This window comes from Lacerta agilis, chromosome 17, assembly GCF_009819535.1.
Source record: "Lacerta agilis isolate rLacAgi1 chromosome 17, rLacAgi1.pri, whole genome shotgun sequence".
Taxonomy (NCBI): domain Eukaryota; kingdom Metazoa; phylum Chordata; class Lepidosauria; order Squamata; family Lacertidae; genus Lacerta; species Lacerta agilis.
Window position 1 is genome coordinate 2,528,329 of NC_046328.1, and position 20,594 is coordinate 2,548,922.

The window sequence follows — 20,594 nt, forward strand, 5'->3', positions numbered from 1 at the left end:
GGTCATCAAACCCTTCTGCACTATTGAAACAAAGTACTTAGATAAATTTCCTGGAACATCATCAGGATATGTGGGGGGAGGGAATAGATGCACTATCAAGATTGGATTCAAGGCTCACCCTGAGCAGCTGTTATATCTTGTTGCAGGTGAAAGTGAGTTTTAATTCTTGAATTGCTGCACCATTTGCCTTCTCTAGGGACCCAAATCACAATCCCTTTATGAAATTTGTTGTTGTTGTTTTAAAAAAATTGTACACTTTGCCGATTCAGCTGTATTCTCTGGGTGGTTCACAGTTTAAAATCATTAAATATAAATGCAGCAGTTAACATCTGTATCCAGCTAAGTTCTCATTAGAGTAGACCCACTGAAATGAATGGACCTACATTAATTAAATTTATTAACAAATTAATTAAATGGGTGTACTCGTGAGTAAGGCTAGCATTGGATCCAACCCTGTGTATGGCAAATTGTGGTTTCAGGCTAGGCTTTCTGATACATATTTGTCCTGATGCTTAGGTGTTTATCGGTCCAAAGAACATACCATACTTAAGGTATATTCCAGCTCCATCATTCCCCTTTGGTCCATCATTATAGTTGTTGCTATTATTGTTTATTATTATTTAGACTTGTTGATTGCTTGTTACTCAAAGGTCTCTAAGAGACTTTCAACACATTTAAAAACATTACTATAAATTCATTATGCCATAGAAACAAACCTCACTCAATACCGGGGAAGAGCCATGGCTCAGTTGCAGAGCGTCCACAATGCATGTAGAAGGTCCCGGGTTCAATCCCTGGAATCTCCAGGTGGGGCTGGGAAGGTCCCCTTGCTGCCCTGGCCCCCACCCCAAATTCCACAACAGAGGCGCTCATGTGAGAGTAGAGATGTGAAGGCCCTGGAAAGAATTCAATCTCCACTGCCCCAAAATCTCCCTCTGAACCCCCCCCCAAAAGAAGAAGAAGAATTGGGGGGGGGGAATGCATTGGGGATGGGTGGGATTATGAAATATTTTCTTTTGGAATGGTGAGCAAAATGTTAAGGCAAGGTGTCCAAAATGATTTCTAGAACTATGTAGCAGGGAGACTTTTATGTAAGACTGTATCAGATAATTACAGATCATTACTGAGAGTACAACTCTCAAATGCAAGTGCAAGATGCAATTTCTGCCATTGTCACAAGGGGATCTTTTTGGTTGAAACTTCTGGCCAGAGTTCTTAATTATATTTATTTCAGTGTATTTTGTAATAAGAACTCCAACTTTATTTACGATTGTCACAAGGGGAGCATAGCTGTCAACCTTTCCCTTTTCTAGCGAGGAATCCTATTCGGAATAAGGGAATTTCCCTTAAAAAGGGGGAAAAGGTGACAGCTATGAAGGGGAGGAAAGATTCTTCCAGAAAAACCAGGGGAGGGGGTGGGAAGCCTGACAATTTCTGGAAATTTTACATCTCTACGTGGAGAGTAAGAAAGCTTTTCTCAAGACTTGCAATAGTACAGGGCAGGCTATAGGTACAGAATGCCAAAGTAAGTTTGAGAACTGCATCAAGGATTTGAGACCATACAAGAGCTGCAAATGTGTCTCAACAAATAGCCGTTCCCCTCCTGGCAGCTATTAAAGGCAAGACGTGGCATGCTCACTCGCAAGACTCTTTCCTCCTACGAGACTGGAGAACTCGGAGGCACGCACTCCTCCAAATGTGATCATGGGTCAGCTCCCAGTGGTGGAGGCGACTATGAGTTTTTGTCAGCAGGACAGAGGTCACCCCCCATGACTCCTCCTCCTCCTCTCAGCTGGTTGACATCTTTGGTCATTGCTAGGGAATCTCACAGCTCCCTGGCTGGTGGCAGAACAGGGAGCCAGCAGGACTGTCTCCCCTTTCTTGCCCTTTAAAGGTGTAGAAGCAGGGCACCCATCCTCCCTCCCAGGCCCCCACCCCAGTCCTAAGGCAGCTGGGATTGTGGGGTCACAACACCCTCAAACCCCGAGGAGCTGCTGCCAGTCGGTGTAGACAGTGCTGTGCTAGATGGACCAGTGACCCAACCTAGTATAAGGCAGATTCCTATGTTCCTAAGCATGCTCTGCTCTGACTGAGTCCTGCTGCTTCCTATTGGGGGAAACTGCTCTTTAGCGCTCAGTTGAAGGAAATGACAATTCAGGTTTCCCATGGGTTGCCACTTGTTCCATTCAGTTGTTGAAGAGCAGGTTTTGCCTTGGAAAGGAGCAGGACAAGGGGAAAGCCCGTCAGACATGTGCCTAGAACGTGTGGGTCAGGCAAAAAACCACTTTGACCCATGCTTTCTATGCACAGCACATGCAGAAGTGTGGATGAGCCCAATCTGGCAGAAGCTGTCCAGCATCTCAGTTGCATCTTTTCCCAACTCTGCTTCCTGAGAGTCTTTTAAAACTGGAAATGCTGAGCGTTGATTGTGTGGAAGCTTCTGCATGCAAAACTTGTTCTTTACCACCGAGCTGTGGAGGTTGCTCTGTCCTTTGCAGCCACTCCCCCCACCTCCCCGGCCAATCCCCTGAGTTTCCATGTGTGCGACTTTAACATTTTCTTCCACAATAAAGTGAGTAACAGCCTTGCTACTCTCTGCTATGTTGCACATGGGGCTTCAGAGGAGTTATGTTGCAAATTGCTTGTTTCTGAACAAGCTTGCTTTTGAACAGCGTATTCTTAGTTCTGCAGTGACTCAGGCAGGCAGCACCTTGGGGAAGAAAGTAGAAGCGAATGGAGAGGAGAAGCATCTCAGGTGATGGTGGAAGGTTCTGGGTGGGCAGTGGAGCAAGTCGGTGTTTGGCGCTGACATTTGGAGTTGTAGGGACTTAGCGTGCCTTCAGCTCCCTGGGAGCCAAAGCTCATAAGCGGTACAGGGTGCCTTGCCGTCAGCGCTCCATAATTATGATATGCTAGCCCACGCTGTGATTTACACTTCAAATTTCCTTTTCCTTTTCAGCCACTCTACAACCAGCCCTCAGACACAAGGCAATACCATGAGAACATTAAAATGTAAGTACATAGCAATAAAGTCCTCTTCCATCTCTTTCTCTCTACCCCCCCCCCCCGCCTTCCTTTCAAATGTCTGTGCGTTAGTGAGATTAAGGCAGGCAGAGAAAGAGATTCTTTGCCCTTCCTGCCTCAGATCTCTTCCTCCCCTGCTGAGACGGAAAAGCAGGAGGGGACATCTCTCCTGTTTGTCCTCGTGCTGCGTTTCCTACTTTTGAGGCTTGAAGCAGCAAAATGTCCTAAGTGGTTCGTCATTTGGAGTCAGCGGAGAGATTGAGCAGGGATGGCTAGAGTGTTGTGGGTAATTGCTGTGGAAGGGGAAGGTGGGGTGAGGGAGGGAATCCGCTGTTGGAAAACAGGAAGGGGTGTGATGAGAAGGGAATTGGGGGACGTGTGTGTGCCTGTGTTCGGATGGGAGATTTGAAACTACCTGAAGATTCATGGCAATTTTTCACCATCCCTGAGCAGTTGAGCAAACAGGATTCTGCACTTGCGCAGAACTTGTTTGGGATGTCTGTAGAGGATCCTGCACTAGCCATGGAAGCAAGGTGGCTTTGGTCAGCACAGCCAGAAGATTGGGACGAGGGGAACGAGGCCAGGTCCCTTGGCGCTCAGGTCAGAAATTCCAACCTGACCCAGACGTTATCCTGAAGTGAAGCCTTGCCGCTTAAGTCTAGTTTCCTGTCCTTCCCCCAAAGAGACCGCAACCACAGTGTGTCATCTTACAGCAGCTCTTGCAGCAGATCAGGTGTGGGTTTTGAGTTGGTGTAGATCAGGCTTCCTCAACCTGGCCGCGTCTGGATGTTTTGGACTAGAACTCCCATCATGCCTGATCTCTGGCCATGCTGGCTGGGGCTGATGAGAGTTGTTGTCCAGCGAAGTCCACTGAGTGCCATGCTGTGGAAGACTGAGCCAAACTGTAGCGAAAGGGGTGTGTGAAAGACAGACAGACAGACAGACAGACAGACAGACAGACAGGAGGGCACGGAGCTGGGAGCACTGTGCTTTATCTCTGTTGTTCTGGTTCCATCATTACATAAATATTTTGGCTTTTCATATACATTTTTGGTGTTTGAAAAAAAGGACAGGGTGGCACCTTCCAAGTACAGAAGCTGACAGAACTGACAAGTGACAGGAGAAGAACACACTCAGTCGCACTGAGAGCAGCAAGCTAACATAGAGGCCACATGGCAGGCTGTGTGCGAGATGCGTCTCTGTCTTCCTGCCACTGCCACCCCTCAGCTTCTGCTGCTTGAGTCAGCTGCCTCACTTTCCCTTTGGCTATAATGCTCCCTGGACCTGTTCATTATTGTGGGGGCTTTTAATGTTCTCCCTGGTGTTTTGTTATTAGCTTTGTGTTGGGTTGGCTGACGGAGTCCCAATATGTGTTTTTGAAAGGCTGGGAGTAGTTGGGCTGGATGCTGACATTGACACAGCAGTAGGCAGAAGGAGCTTGGGCCTGCCATGATGGGAGAAGGACAACTGAGGGCCTTTCTTCCGCCTCACCTGGGGTGGCCTAGTAGGCTTGTTGGCAACCTCCTGAGTTTCTGGGTGCTGCAGGTTAATGTTATGCCAACCAATAATAAGGTCATAAAATCCAGAACTTGATCCAGAATAAGCAAAACTATTTCTGTCATGCATCGCCAGCTGGAGGAGGTGGGAGAGGTCTCCTGTTGTGGCCCATTGATTTCAAACCTCGCTGCAGCCAAGACTGGAGAGGTGAAGGAACAAACCAGTCCCCTGTCCCAAGTTCCCTAGTTCCCGGTTTTTGAGTGCTTCCCCTTCAGGCTGTGTGTATGTGAGACAGTATTAATAAATAATAATAAATTTTTATTTTTACCCCGCCCTTCCCAGTTTAAAAACCGCACTCAGGGTAGCTAACAGCAAATATAAAACATTGATTAAAATGCAACTTAGCATAAAACAGCATAAAATACAACATAAAATGCAGCATCATTATCAATTGATGTCTGTATCAAAAATTGAGGGGTCATTTGGGGGGGGGCAGTCAGTAGACATCAAATGATCACCAGGGCTAACTGACCAAGTTGGTCCTGCTAGGGCCAGCAAGGAGACCGGGGAGGAATTTAAATGTGGGGTCCCAGAAAGGGTTTCTTCATATAAGAGGAAAGGGAAAAGGGAATAGAGGATCAGGCTAATTCAAATTGAAGGCCAGGCAGAATAGCTCTGTCTTACAGGCCCTGTGGAAGGAGATCAAGTCCTGCAGGGCCCTAGTCTCATGGGACAGAGCATTCCACCAGGTCGGAGCTGTCACTGAAAAAGCCCTGGCAGAGGATAATCTGGCTTCTTTAGGACCCGGGACCCTTAAGATATTATTATTATTTGTGGACCTTAGTGTCCTCTGCGGGACATACCAGGAGAGGCGGTCCCGTGAGTACGAGGGTCCTAGGCTGCATACGGCTTTAAAGGTCAAAACCAGCACCTTAAACCTGACCCTATACTCCACCGGGAGCCACTGGGTGAATATGCTCCCTTGGAGTTCTTTTGGTGCACCAAATGCCATGCTGCCTAGGAGGCTCCCCTGCCAGAGCTGGCCAGGGTGGTCTTTGGTGTGGCATTGCATTTCTTATATTTATATTCTTCATGTCTTCCATCATAGATCCCAAGGTGGCATACACCTGGTTCTCAGATGCTCAGTCATCCAGGTACTGACCAGATCCACACCCACTCAGCTTTAGCAGGGTGGCGGCTCCTTATGCCTTCATGCCATATCCTGGGACCCTGAGATATTGGTGCTGAGGCAGGATGCATGCCCTTTCCCACCCCACACCCTGATAGGTGCAGCTCAGGATTTCAAGGCCATTTGTCACAGTCCTTGCGTGTTTCCTAGTGGCTCACCTCATTGAATAGCTTAAATACAGTTCTTGTCAGCTGTGGGTAGCTGCCCTGGCATTCAGGAACGCACTGCGGGGAATATGATGGTAATGTATACCCTCTGTGGTCCCCTCTGGAGGACTGTCCCTTGCCTGCTCAGCCACAGTGCAGCCAGAGGAGGGAGTGTAATGCTGTTGCCCTAAGAACAGCCACAGCAGACTTGTGTTGCTGCCCAGACGCTGTCAGCCCAAGCCAGTGAGTGAGGAGATAAAATCGGAACTGACTGCTGGGCTGGCATTTGTGGCCCTGTGCAGCTGAGACTTGGCACAGCAAACCAACCTGGAGGGGAACAAACACCAGAAGCTGCCTTATATCGAGTCAGCCCACTGGTCTGCCTGGCCCAGTATTTCCTTACACTGGTTGGCAGCAGCTTTACAATGCAGGGCAGTTGTACCTGGAGAAGTTAGGGTTTTCTGCATGGAAAGCAGATACTCTGCCACTGAGCCTAAGGCCATAGCTGGACTGAGAATCTGCATCGAAGACTGCAAGAAGCCCTTGCCAGCCCCCTAACCTCCTTCTGCCCCTCATCATTGGCTTCTGCGGTCTCAGTGCCGTACAGCTAACAAGGACTTGGAACTTGTCTCTCTATGTGTTTAACTAAAATGAAAGAAACCATAGGGTTGTATCCAAATACGTTTTACTCAATGAAGTTAGCCATCTCCACCAGTTTCAATGGGAATACTCTGAGTATGGCTAATGTTACCCTCGGAAGGTTGCCCACCCCAATTTAAGTCATGCAATCAATTCTGCGGCTGCCCAGGGAGCCTTTCAGCCCAGAAACTCCTTGTCCTCCTATCTGCTCCCTCTCCTTCCTTCTTGTCTCCTTCCACTGCTACCAAGGTACGCTATTGTTGCATTTTTGTGGGTCTGGAGATGTGATGATGAGTCTCCATTCTGGCATGTCATTCTTAACAATTGGCCCCATAAGGCTGTCCCCTCTTCCTGTGCACAGTGTGCCCTTTTGATCCACGTAACCAATGCCTGGATGTTTAATGTTTGTGCCTTTTAACAGTGCACAGTTAAAATTAATTTCATGCCCCAGTTCATTCCTGCATCTGTAATTTCAGGAGCTTCTAAATCATTGCATTCAGCTCCCTGGGAGACCAAGATGCAGTGTGGCTTAAAGAGCTTCACTGTGACTTTGTACATTAGCTGTGGTGGTAACACAAGAAGCTGCCTTAATGTAAAAGCTGGCCTGTAGTGAGTCCAGCCCAGCTTTGACACTATTTTGACTTTCAGTGGCTCTCCCAGACCTTAGGCAGAGAAAGGCCTTTCCCTTCCTTGTAACAGAAATTGGGTTCAGGGGAATGCCTGCCTAAACAGGTATGTCTTTGGGAGCTGGCGGAATGCCAACTCTGATGGAGCCTCATCAGTACTGGCATCCTACCAGCTCCTGAAGACTCATCTGTTTAGGCAGGTGGTCCCCTGAGCTGATTTTATTGATCTGGCTGTTCTTTCCAAATTGTTGTGCTTTTTGATTCATAGTTTTATTGTATATTTTAATTAAGGATATTTTGATTCCCCGGTGTTATGGCTATTGTTAATTTTAATTATATCTTGATTTTAGAGTTGTAAACTGCTTTGAAGTCATTTTTGACATGTAGGCAGGGCAGTGTATAAATTAATAAACAAATAACATGGGATCCTTTAGCACAAGGATGGGAAACCCACGGCCCTCCACACATTGTCAGATTCCAGCTCATGTCATCCTGGCTGAGGCTGATGGAAGTTAATGTCCAGCATGTGACTTTGTATTGTCCACACTGAGTGGCAGCTCCTCTCCAGGGCTTCAGGCAGGAGTGGATTGGACCTGGGACCTTCTGCTTCCAAGGCAGGTGCTGCAATCCCACTGCTACCAACCCCTCCTTGGGCTACAGCTTCAAATGCCTTTAGCCTGGAGTGACCCTAATGAATTTGCACCGGTAAGAGCTGGGCTATAAAAGGATTGCATTTCTACTGTTTTCAATTATTAAAATCTTGCTTTTGGAGGCTCTCTCCTTCTTTGACCTTTTTGCCTTCTCTTCTCTGTAATATGCTCTGCTTCATGCTGAAGGTATGCAGCAAGTTGCCAAGGTGGCCACATACTTGCATAGACTTCTTGGGTGCTTGATTCCCTTTCCCCTTTTTAGCACAGCTGGCATCCTCCTCATTTAAATATTCTCCCCACGTCCCTTTCCTGCTCCCTAGCATTCAGAGTTTCCCATTCCGTTATTGTGAGCTTGCAAGAAAGTGTTTGGATGAATTATTTAAATGCTTGAGAAGTATGTTGCCGGCCTTGGTGGTTTCCTTCTCCCTTAACCCCGGACTCCCAAATATGATGTACCGTTCCCTCTCTCCTGCCCCACCTCAACCCAAGTGGATGAAGTACCAAGAACTGTGGTGAGCAAAGTATGAGTAGGAATATAGGAAGCTGTTTTACAACAGGTCCGTCCACCTGTCCCTCTAGCTGAGGGGTAGTCAACCCAGTGCTTTCCAGATTTTGCTGAACTACACCTCCCATCATCCCTGGCACAGGAACACAGGAAGCTGCCTCATATGGAGTCAGATTCTTGGTCCACCTAGCTCAGTGTTGTCTACACTGATTGGCAGTAGCTCTCCAGGGATTGAGAGTGGAGGCATTCTCAACTCTCGCTGGAGATGCCAGGGATTGAACCTGGCACCTTCTGCTTGCAAAGCAGGTTGTCTTCCACAAAGCCACACATATTCTATGAGACTAACACAAAGGGCTAGACCATTGGCCAGGCTGGCTAGGGCTGGTGGGAATTGGGAGCCCAGTAGTATCTGGGGGGAACCAGTTTGGCTTTGTGATCCTTCTTTAAACCAGAGGTGCTAGGGGTTGAACAGGAGACCTTTTGCATGCAATATGCAAACTCCTGCCACTGAGTTGCAGAGCACCTCTGACACACATGTTGGTGACTTGTGGAAGGCGGTTGTTAGTTCACCACACCTCAGCCACTGTGATGTCTCAGCAGAGTCTTCAGAAATTTCCTGCTCCAGCGGAACAGCTTCTTCCAGATTCCCAGTTAGGGGGAAACTCCTCTGCCACACAGCTAAAAGTAACGAAGTGTTTATGGTCTCCAGACACAAGACAAAGCTGAACACTGCTATCTACTGTGTACAGATCTTCTGGTCCCTGCAGTAAAGATACATAGGTACAGAGAGATCCGCTAACACTGTCACCATTCTAGCTAACACTGCTCTGTAAAACTCACAGCCTTTTCCCCAGACTCTCACAGATTCAGAATCAGACCCTGATAGCAAACAGGGCAGCACCAGGATTTGCATCAGGACCCCCATGCAGACAAGAACATAATGAAGGCAATGCCCTAGAGACCATTATACCTATCTCTGCATTCTTGAACCAAAGGGAAGGTGAATGACTTAGCAAGTCATACACTCAAACTCTGCTCTGTTGCTGTGGTAACCCAGTGCAACCCAGAACGTCCAGCAGCATGGGGGATGTGCTAACTCAAGACATGGACCAAGCACCCATGGATCACATCACACCACCAACACACATATAAATCTCTGAACTGAGAATTAAGCTTGTTCTCTAAAATGCAGACCAAATGAATTTACCCTCTGTCCCTGTTTACTGGGGTTGCCTCATTCCACCAAAACTCGCCAGCAGAAATATCTTCCTAGAATCACCTGACTGCAAGGGCAAAGGCAGGTGCGTTGCTCCTCTTCAGCTCCTGTGCATCTCCTTCTGTTTTGTTTCTGCCACCTGAACCACCGGCCCTACTTGGTTCCCTTCTTTCCGTTCCCCTTTGCCAAGCTCACTGCTGATGTTGATCCTGTCTTTTGGATGAGTCAAAAGGCTTCCTGTGTAATGTAATACCTGTGATAAAAGTTTGTGACCACCTAACAGACATGCTTTTGTCTCTCTCTTGGCTCCAGCTTCGTCTCAGGAAAGCTGGCCTCTCTTATATCTCCGCTGCCTTTATCTCTCTCCTTCTCCCCCGCCAGCCACTCCCTGGCTTTGGGGTTTTTAATCTACGTGTAGCATACGTTTACACAATATACTGAAGCTGTTAACCCCCCTGGAGGCTGGCCAGAGATATTCAGGTGGCTGTGGGCCAGGGAATACAAAACACCAAACCTCTTTCACAGGCTCCTTTCCCAAAGAGCTTGGAACTGTGCCCAATGAGAGAGTTAAGGTGGAATTGTTCTCTTTGCAGCGGCGTCGCGAGGGGGGGGCGATGGGGGTGAGCCGCCCCAGGTTCCAGGGGGGTGACACTTGGGCCAGCTTCACCCCGCTGGCAGGCCCCGAGCAAGCCGTGGAGCAGGGCAACCTTGCCCTGCAGCCTGCTTGCAAACCTGCTTGGTGGCCTGCGAGCAAGCCGCAGAGCAAGGCCGCTCTGCCCCGTGGCCTGCCTGCCAGCGGCACTAAGGGGCAGCGGGGCTGCCCCACCCCTGCTGCTCGAGCTGCCGCAGAAGCAGTAGCGCTGGCCCAGCTGAGTATACATGCATGAAATGTTGCGTGTGCGCACTCTGTCTGGGCTGGCGCTGCTGCTTCCACGGCGACCTTGCGAACCTGCTAAGTGAAAAGGCAGCTTGTGGGGCTGCCGTGCGCGATCAGTGGCTCGTGGGGAGCTGCCAATCACGCACGGCAGCCCCACAAGCCGCCTTTTCACTCCATGGGCTCGCAACATCACCGTGGAAGCGGCGGCGGTGGCCCTGCGACGGCGTGCACACGCACAACATTTCGCACGTGCGTACTCCGTCCTGACGTTGTGTCATGACGTCACGCCGCAACGTCACAACGCCCCACCCCCAGGGGGTGCCTCTGTTCGCTGCCCCGGGTAGCGAGGAGGCTTCCTCTGCGTCTGCCTCTTTGCCCAGTGGCTTTTAAGCACAGGGAATAAACTTTGCTTATGCTGGCTATTGACCCTACAGACGTTTTACATAGAAGCTAGTACTCCTCAGGAAGGCAAGTAGGTGGACCTGCAACCCTGCAAATATTGTTGGAAGGCTGCAGGATCCCTCTCTCTGATGTAAGGCACTCCCAAAGTTTGAACCAGGAGCTAACCCAGAACTGTGCTTGCTCAGAACCCTCTTTTTAGGCTGTGAAGGGAATCTGGGTGTGCAGCATCAGTCTCTGCTGTGGGCAAGCAGCATGTCCAGCCCAAGGACAAGTAGGAAGAGCCTGGTCATGCTGCGTTGGCCAAACCTAGTCCCCTTGCCCCACTGCAAGTAAGCCTAATTTCCCTTGTTTTGCTCTCAGTCTCCAATTCCTTCGTCTTCGTATATTGCCTTTTGAATTTTTATGTTGTAAGTGTCTTGGTGCAGAGACCTCCCCTGTTACATTTTTGGAAATGGTACTAAATGAACTTCTAAATTTTTTTTAAATGAAAGTCAGCTCCAAACCCTGCAACTATCTTTTTATGCAGACAGCTTCCCATGACAAAAGGGACAGCTGACATTTAAAACAAACAAACAAACAAACCCTGCTACTTTTTATATGTAAGTACCCCTCAAGGTCTGAGGGATTTTTTACAATTTATTTTTAATAAAGAAGAGCCCATTAGAGCCAACAATGTAACCCCTGCGTCGCTTATGAAGGTGAGCTTCTGTGTGCTTAGCTTGGCCCCACCCTCTAGGACTCCCCAGCGCTTCTGCCATCTCTGATTTTCCTTCCCTTTTAATCGATGTAAACAGTTAGAAGATCGTTGCTGGGGAGGTGATGGCGTGTGTTGCAGTTCTGACCTTTCTAAAATGCTGAGCGCGTCTCCCACTGGTGTGTGTCAGTTCTTTACCTTCTGCCGGCTGCGCTGCAGAAATTCTGCAGCCTCGCTTGCTTGCTTGCTATGCCTCCAGGGACCGCGACATGTGCTTCCTCCGATACATGGCCCGAATTAACCTTCTCGCAAACGGTTTCTAAGTAACAGCAGTGGCACGTAGCGAGGACTGGCTGTGAAGCACACCAAGGCTCACACAAGCCTTTTGAAGCGGAGTGTGGGATCTGCAGAGTTCCCCCTCCCTTGCACAAGGCAAGGAAACCAAGGCAGCCCAGCCCCTTTGTAAACGCTTTGCAGCTTTCGAAACTCTTCGCTGCCTTTGCAAATGCACAGAGCCAGCTCAGCCTTGCTCACTCCTCCATATTAACCTCCGTGGGGGTCCAGCAAAACTGAATAATTGAGGCAGGTATTGTCGAGCACCTCTGTTCTTTCAAGCCCTTTTGATGTGCTTGGAGTCTCTGTGTTACAGCTTCCTGGTCTCCTGCATTGCTCTCGGATTGGGCCAGCACTTCCCAAGGCTTCTCCCCCACTCTGTTTGCTTTTGAAAAATATTGTTATTGACAATTTCAGCTGTCTTGCCCAGAAGGGAGAAGGTGAGGCTCTTGGGATGGTCTCTGCTACTCCTTCTCCTGCTGTCTTTCTCTCTCTGCCCCCCTCCCCACTTTTGGAGCTGCTCCCTTGGGCATGTAAAGAGCACCAGAAACCCTTCTCCTTAACCTCAGGGGTTTGATTTCTGGAAGACAGTTTTCAAACGATTTCTGGTGTGGTGCCTTTAGCACACGTGGGAAGGTCCTTCACAGATGACTTACCACCGTCCTTAATGAGGGCAGAACAGGAGGAGCTCACCCTTGCGGATGCCTCATTGCACGGAGTGCTTAATTGGGTTGTTTCTTTGTGGTTTTTGCACAATTCCAACGAGGTTTTCTTATTCATTTTACGTATGACTACATTTATATCCCACCTTTTTGCCAAGGAGCTCAAAGGGGTGTGCCTGACTCTCTCTTCCTTCATTTTATCCTCACCACAAGCGTGTGAGGTAGGTCTGGCCGAGAAACAGGGACTGGACCAAAGTCACTCAGTGAGTGTCACAGCTGAGTGGGAATTTGAACCATGACATTCAAGGGCTGAGTCTGACACTCTTAACAACTAGGCCACACACCTAGTGACGAAAGCAAGATGGGAATAGGATCTGCTGAGCAATTAACTTTCACAAAAATATGCAACCACAATGGTATAGGGTGTTAAACTGGGTTGGCTCTCCATGAACACCTATTATTAGGATAAACACCCCTTAAACAAATAAGTTGTCATTTAATTTGATGTTTATTATTGCTTCATAATGAATTCTTATTTATTTATTGCATTTTGTACTCCACTTTTTTCATAGTAGTTTCCCAACCATTCTGTACTCACAGCAACCCTGTGAGGTATGTTTGGTTGAAAGATGACGACTGGAAAAAGTCACTTGATGAGCTTTCTGGCTCAGTTAAGATTTGAGGCTCCCCACCCCTGGTTAGCTAAATTTGGTAGATGGGAGGGATCACCCATCTGTCATTCACCTGACATTGGGCGATGCTGCGCTTTGAAGCCCCATTTGTTGGGACTTAAAAGCACAGGGTGGGAAAATTGGAGATTTAAAGGAGCAGTGCGGAGCTATTTGAAAGATTTTGGGAAGCTGCTTTGTGGTATTCCATTAAACTCACGATTCTCATAAGTTTAAAGGAGCAGTGAGAAGCTGCTTCAAAGAGCTGGGAGAGGGAAGTGGGAGTGTGCCTTGCTTCTGCGAAGCAACAATGGGGAAATTAGGCTCCTGATCATTCCTTTGAGGTTCTGCTCTTACCTGCCCCATATATGGCAGCAAGTGTCGAATGGGTGAGCATGACTTCACCAAAATGACCTCGCAGGCAAAATGGGGAGGCCCTAGCAGGCTGCCTTTGACCTGTGGACCTGAGATTCTCCAGCCCTGTGCTACACCATTTTGGTTCTACACTTAGTATATATGTATCACTTTCTGAAAGTGTGTTATAAAGATAACATCTGTTATTCTTATGAGAGCCCTGCAGAATAGGCTGTTGTAATTATTCTCATGTGTTTGGAGTGTATGTGTGTGTGTGTAGCTGAAATTTAATGGTTTTTCTAACTCACTGAGACTCGAACCTGGGACATTCAGTTTATCTCCCCAAACCACTGCATGATATCAAGAACTAAGCCTAGAGTCCAGAGGCTGGATGCCCAGACCTAAAGATCTGCCAGTTATTTCATGTTTCTTGTTACTACTGGTTTTTGTTTTATTTTTATTTAATAAATTTGTATACCACACTTAGGGGGCGCGGGTGGCGCTGTGGGTTAAACCACAGAGCCTAGGGCTTGCTGATCAGAAGGTCGGCGGTTCGGATCCCTGCGATGGGGTGAGCTCCTGTTGCTCGGTCCCTGCTCCTGCCCACCTAGCAGTTCGAAAGCACATCAAAGTGCAAGTAGATAAATAGGTACCACTCCAGCGGGAAGGTAAACAGCGTTTCCGTGCGCTGCTCTGGTTCACCAGAAGCGACTTAGTCATGCTGGCTACATGACCCGGAAGCTGTACTCTGGCTCCCTCAGCCAATAAAGCGAAATGAGCGCCGCAACCCCAGAGTCGGACACGACTGGATAATGGTCAGGGGTCCCGTTACCTTTTATACCACACTTCATCTGAAGATCTCAGGGTGGTTCACAATACAATATAAAAACACAAACAAAATACATAATAAAAACAAGAAGAAAAACAAACCACTGAATGTTTTCTGCTAGTGCCTAAAGATATATAGTGAAGGTGCCAGTCGAGCCTCCTCGGGAAGAGCATTCCATAAGCAGCAAGCCATCACAGAAAAGTCCCGTTCTCATGTTTGTCACCCTCCGGACCTCTCGTGGAGGAGGCACACGAAGAAGAGTATCAGATGTTGATCTTAGATCCTGGTCAGTTAATATGGGAAGAGGTGGTCCTTGAGTTAGTGCAGTCCTGAGCCATTTAAGACTTTATAGGTCAAAACCAGCACTTTGAATTGGGCCCAGAAACTAATGGGCAGCCAATGCAGTCAGACCAGGATCGGTGTAATACGCTCAGACCATCTTACCACGGTGAGGCACACCTGGCTACCGGATTCTACGCCAGCTGAAGTTTCCAAACCATCTTCAGAGGCATTGTTACTGTTGTTACTAGCAATTAAATTTTTATTCTGGCCTTCCTACTGTAAGAACCCAGGGCAACAAGCACAAAGTTTATAGGGAATGGCTTGTGGGCATTTCCGTACTGCTATTGTTTAGCATTCAGTGACTCACAGTTGTTGCCCCCCCCCAAAAAAGCTTGTTTGTTGCTCCCACCATGAGACCTAGAAACATGCATGTAAAATAAATCAAGCTGGAGCATTGTGGTACTTAATTAAATGGCCGAGGCAGATGCTGTTCCAGAGGCGTAGGAAGGTCAGGTGGTGCCCGGAGCGGAAAATTGTTGTCAACCCCCCCATTGATTTCCCCCCCCTTTGCAAAAATGGTTTTACGTTATTTGATATTTTCTTACAAAGGAATAATAATAATAATAATAATCAACTTTTATTTATATCCCGCCCTCAGCGGCCGAAGTTCGGCTCAGGCTGGCTAACATCAGATACATAACATTGGTATAAAATCAAACAATAATTAAATTACCTCCTAAAAACATCTCAAAATCAAATTAAAGTCTTATTAGATGGCTTTCCACAGGGTTAGGGTTGGGAACAGTAAGTGCTCCACTGAACTGATATTTCAGCCTTCACGACATAAGGAAACAGCCAAGTGAACAGCTATTTTGGTGGAGGAGGGTCAAGATAATAACCCGATATGCATGAAATTTCATATATAGCTATATAATCCCTAGTATAGTAAGATAAGACCTTTGGAGCAGGCATTAAAAAAAAAGTTGCTTTTTTTAATGAACTGCCCTAGTAGGGCAGTAATTGTTCCTTGATAATTTGTCACCCCCTCCATTATGGAACATGGGGCGGTCCGCCCCCTACGCCCCCCCCACTTGCTACGCCCCTGTGCTGTTCCAAACAGCAGCGGGGGGGGGGGGGTGATGTTCAGTTGTTGTTTTTAAGCACACCAGATCAAAACGGAACAGACTGCTTTCTAATGGGATTGGTTAATGGTGGACCTGCTTCTTCTGTTGCCCTTATTGCTGGCTCTAATTGGGTTAACCACAGAGGGCTCTCCCTCTGCTTTTGCTTTTGCTTATAGGGGTAGAGGGTTTCTGATTCAGAGGTTCAGCTCCTATTTTTCAGTTGAAAGGAGGAAGCTGCCACTGTGCCAAGCAATACCTTGATAATTGAGTCCTATTTTTACATCAAAGACTTTGCTGCCAAACTGGAGAAAATGGGGCTCAATATGGCCATTGTTTGGGAACTTGGTGTTAGGTTGTCACCTCATGTAGCTGGTTAACAAAAGGCCACTTCCACAAAGTATGTATGTACCTGTCCTGGCTAATCGTTTAAGTCTACTAGGGCACAAAGGGAGGCTTGGAGTGGGCTCAGCTTTGGTGAGAGTCACACAGCTGTGGCAGCAGATAGCAAACATAGGAAAGGTAGATTTTGATCTGATGGTTTCCGACCCACAACTGAAAAGTCATATGCCCCAGGTTGGCCTGATGATTTTCAGAGCCCAGTCATTTAAGCAAAGTCACAGGGAATCTAAAGGGGTACGGCAGCACGTAATTTCACTTCGAGGCACACTTATTCTTGGGTTGCACCAGCTGATTCCTGGGTGCCATTGAAGGCGAATGGGTTGCCCTGCCTTCAGCACAAAGAGATTTAGATTTATGTGAGGATTGACCAGGCAAAATTTTGGTCACATGCAAATATCTGTGGCTTGTCTACACTTTAAATATATGCTCATTTTATGCCAGTTCAGCTGTCTTAGCTTCCCCTAAAGATTTCTGGTAATGTTAGTTTGCTGAGAATGTTGTTAGAGAATCCTAATTTTGCTCTCTTGAAAATGCTACTGTTCCCACGATTCTATGAATGACATTTTATCTCAGTTACAGGTAGGTAGCCGTGTTGGTCTGCCATAGTCAAAACAAAATAAAATAAAAAATTCCTTCCAGTAGCACCTTAGAGACCAACTAAGTTAGTTCTTGGTATGAGCTTTCGTGTGCATGCACACTTCTTCACAAAGTTTATCTCAGTTATTATATAAAAGCAATATATAGCAGTTATTTGTTATACTGTATAAGAATTATATTCATCAATTTAAAATGTGAATATATTTTGTGTTTTATAGGTTGTATGCACTATATTTTGTGTGTGTGTGTGTATAATATATTAATAATTATTGAAGTAATGCAAGTTTGTGGTATAGAGGTACATAGCAGTTTCTTCAAAACCATAGTGTAGATGTACACTTCTAGTGTAGCTGCTCAATGAAGTTACTGCAAAAAGAACTTCATTCAGATAGCCTTTTGTACGCTGTTGGGTTCAGTTATCCATCAACATGTTGTGAACTGCCCTGAGATCTACGGATGAAGGGTGGTATACAGATTTAATAAATAATAAAAATTATAACACTGAAGTTGTGCTGGGAAATTTTCTTCAGATTGTCTCTGATTCCAAAGGACTTGTGTTTTTCCCCACATTCATGTGAACCGTCTATAGATGAGCAATTTGCACATGACAGGTACCTGTAGGTGCTCAGTTAAACTTCTGCAGCTGTTTAAAATGTGGGCTAGAGAAAGTGCTACTGGAACCTTCTCTGCGTGGTTTGGAAGCATGTATGTGCCTCTTGAGGATCATGGCATGGAGAAAACTCATTGTGCACAATTACCTTGCAGACTGAAGTTAAATGTTAAATATTGCCTGTGCAGAAACCGCCTCCAATGTTCTGGAAGTGCTGTAGTTCGAGGTCAGCCTTGAAAGCTGACTTTGAAGCAGGTGATGCTAGAACTGTGTGTGTGTGTGTGTGTGTGAGAGAGAGAGAGAGAGAGAGAGAGAGAGGGAAAAGGAGAGAGAGGCACTTTAACAGAATCTTATCTTTTCTTCTCCTTTGCAGAAACCAGGCAATGCGGAAGAAGTTGATCTTATACTTCAAGAGGAGAAATCATGCTCGCAAGCAGTGGGTAAGTGATGCCCCATTGGCTTCTGTGGGACTCCTTTAAAAAACAAACATATCCAGGATGGAGTTACATAGTCTATTGGCAACTCATGTATGCAGATCCTGGAGGAGGATGCTTCACCCCCACTGTGGCACTGAGATGTGTTGATCTGCAGGGGAGAAGAGTGCTTAGGAAAGAAGTAGGTGGTTGCCAAAGTTGATCCCCAGGGAAGGAAGTCTGGTACAGAGCAGGCCAGAGGAAGTAGATGGAGAGGACAAGGGGAAATGGACAGGTAGAGAAAGCAGGTGGAGGGGAGTTTTGCTATTTTGAAATAACCAGACAAAGCATTGCCTGCAGCCTTCTCATCAATTAAGTGTTTAAGGAAGGGGCATAGCTAAAACTGGAAGGAGTTGGTGCTATAAATGAGCGCTGCTAAGAGGGAGAATAAAGTGAGGCCATAAGGTCAACAGTCTATGCAAATGATTTTTTCCCATTTTCTGTTTACACTGCTAGTTTGTGAGGAGGCACCCTCCTTGGTGAGCTACCTGGAACCTTGTTCGTGTTCTGGATTCAGCGCCCCCTTGAGGAACCGAAGGGAATCCAGGCTGTGCAATAACAGCCTGTGTGATTGGCAGGCAACACAATGTCTTTGGATTGGTCATCCCTGGGTTAAATTCCAGGGGGGTTGCCTGCTCAGCTGAGTAGGACCCTTTGCCCCAGCTGCCACCTGTTTTGAGTTCCTTTGGCTTCCAGTTTCTCCGAACCCTTCAAGCCATCGGTGGCTCCTGGTCACGATAGCTATGCTCTGCCTCCACTGTTGCACTATGACTCTGAATACCAGTTCCTGGGAATCACAAGAGGAGAAAGCACTGTTGTACTGAGGTTCTCCTTGCAAACTTCCTATAGGCATCTGGTTGGCCATTGTAAGAATTGGATGCTGGGCTGGATGAGCTTTTAACCTGATGCAGTAGGACTTGTGTTCTTAAGCCCAGATCTGGGTACAGCTTCTGAAGAATCTGGCCAGGTCCTTGCAGCCTTTTACTCATAGATCCTAGCAGTACTGACTGAGTCATGCCAGTATCTTAAACGTTTTGACAAGATGCATAACTGGTGTCTGTTCCACTTTTGCCGCTACTTCTAAAGCTCTTTGGAAGTTATTTTGAAATCATCATTCTAAAGGGATTACAGTGCAGAGCTTAGCTAGTTAGCAGAGGAGATGCTGTTTGGCTGGAACACTCGTTTTGTCAGATGGATCCTTGGTGTTTCAAGGTACTGAGCTAAACAGAAGCTAAAGTGACTGAATCCTCAGCCGGATTAATTGGGAGCTCGAACTTGAATCTCTTTATATTTCTCTTCCTGGCTGAGCATCAAGCACAGCTGGAGCAGAGCGGCACTTTGTTCTTGGCTGGATCTAGACCTGTCTCAAGAAGCCACTAAGCTGTTGCTAAAATGAAAGGGTTGACTTTGTTTTGCAGAAGAAAGCACCCGCTTTCAAATACAGGTACTTTATCACTAGGGTGATGAAGCAGAGAAATTACCAAGTGCTGCTTGTTTCATTTTGGGCAGGCCAAACTTTCCTACCTGGGCATTTGGGGCTATAGTGACTAATCCTGTCCTGTGCTGCTCTGTGAGTTGCTGTCAATCTGGTCTTTGTTTCTTTATGGCAGGCAGAGAACCTGTGACCCTCCCAGGTGTTACTGGACTCCCAGTTCCCATCAGCTCCTGCTAACATGCACAGTGGTCAGGGATGATGGGAATTTTGAGACCGTTTTGACCTCCGTGTGGTAACACAGATAGCATACAAGTTGTGCCTTTGGCAAGGTGTCCTCTGGTGAACTTCACAATGGAGTTTGCCCTGTGGCTCAGATTTTCCATAATATCCCCATGAGTGGACCCATACCTCTTCCCAATCTGCCACCTGCAGAGGTTTATTCACACCTTGCATAATAGGAACTCTGGCCAAAGGAACATAAGAAGTTAAGGGGTGCCTGCTAGATCAGGCCAGTGGCCCATCTAGCCTCGCATCCTGTTCCATACAGTGAGCCAGGTGCCTATGGGAAGCCCACAAGCAAGACCTGAGTGCAACAGTGCTCTCCACTCCTGCAGTTTCCAGCAATTGGCATTAGAAGCATATTGCTGTTGGCTGTGAAAAAGGAGCAGGAAAAGATGTGAGTGACAAGAAGCACCTAAGGAGAAAATGCCAATCTGTGTGCCCAGGCCATTTGGTGCTTGCCACATGGAAAGCTGTTTTATTTATTTGGCACAGACAGTAGAAATTGTGAAGGGAACAGTGGTCTCTCAGGAATGTAAGGCTTGAGCCTTTCAAGTTTAAAAAGCAGCACCTCTATGGAAGCTGTGAGGGGAAGAACGGTCTCTCAGGAACATTGGCCTCAAACCATCCATGGATAAAGGTGAGGAGAATCAACCTGGAAACTTCCAGACAGTCCTTAAGGATGGGCCTGTGCAGCGAAGACTGCAGGACAGAGGCTCAAGCTTGACAGGAAATGGCTGTGGCCTTCTCGTCAGATGGATTTTGCACGCTTTTCTTCACCGTTAGAGAGCTTTGGCCATGCTTTTGCGGTACACAATAGACCAGAGTAATTCCAGGAGGCCTAAAAGGATTACTGCAGGGACTCTCTGAACCTTCTTGGTTCCTCCTTTTCCTCCCTTCAGTCTTTTTTTTGGGGGGGGGAGGGGCGGCAGCGGCATGGAAGCCTGCCAGTTCATGAGGCTGATGTTTTTAATGTGTGCCTTCCTCTTGGGTTCTGGACAATAGCTGAGTCATACTCCTGTTAAACGTCTCTGTGTGTGTGTAATGGGGGGGGGGGGGAGTTCCTGCTCTCATTCTATCTACT

General features: G+C 47.2%; 1 protein-coding gene across 1 annotated transcript in view; it reads left to right on the plus strand.

The window, feature by feature from the left end:
• Positions 1-20,594, plus strand: part of NCOR2 (nuclear receptor corepressor 2) — a 355,588-nt gene that overhangs the window by 172,400 nt on the left and 162,594 nt on the right. Inside the window, 2 exon segments of the mRNA XM_033174224.1 lie at positions 2,960-3,012; positions 17,697-17,763. Of these exon segments, the coding sequence (XP_033030115.1) occupies positions 2,960-3,012; positions 17,697-17,763 (120 nt within the window).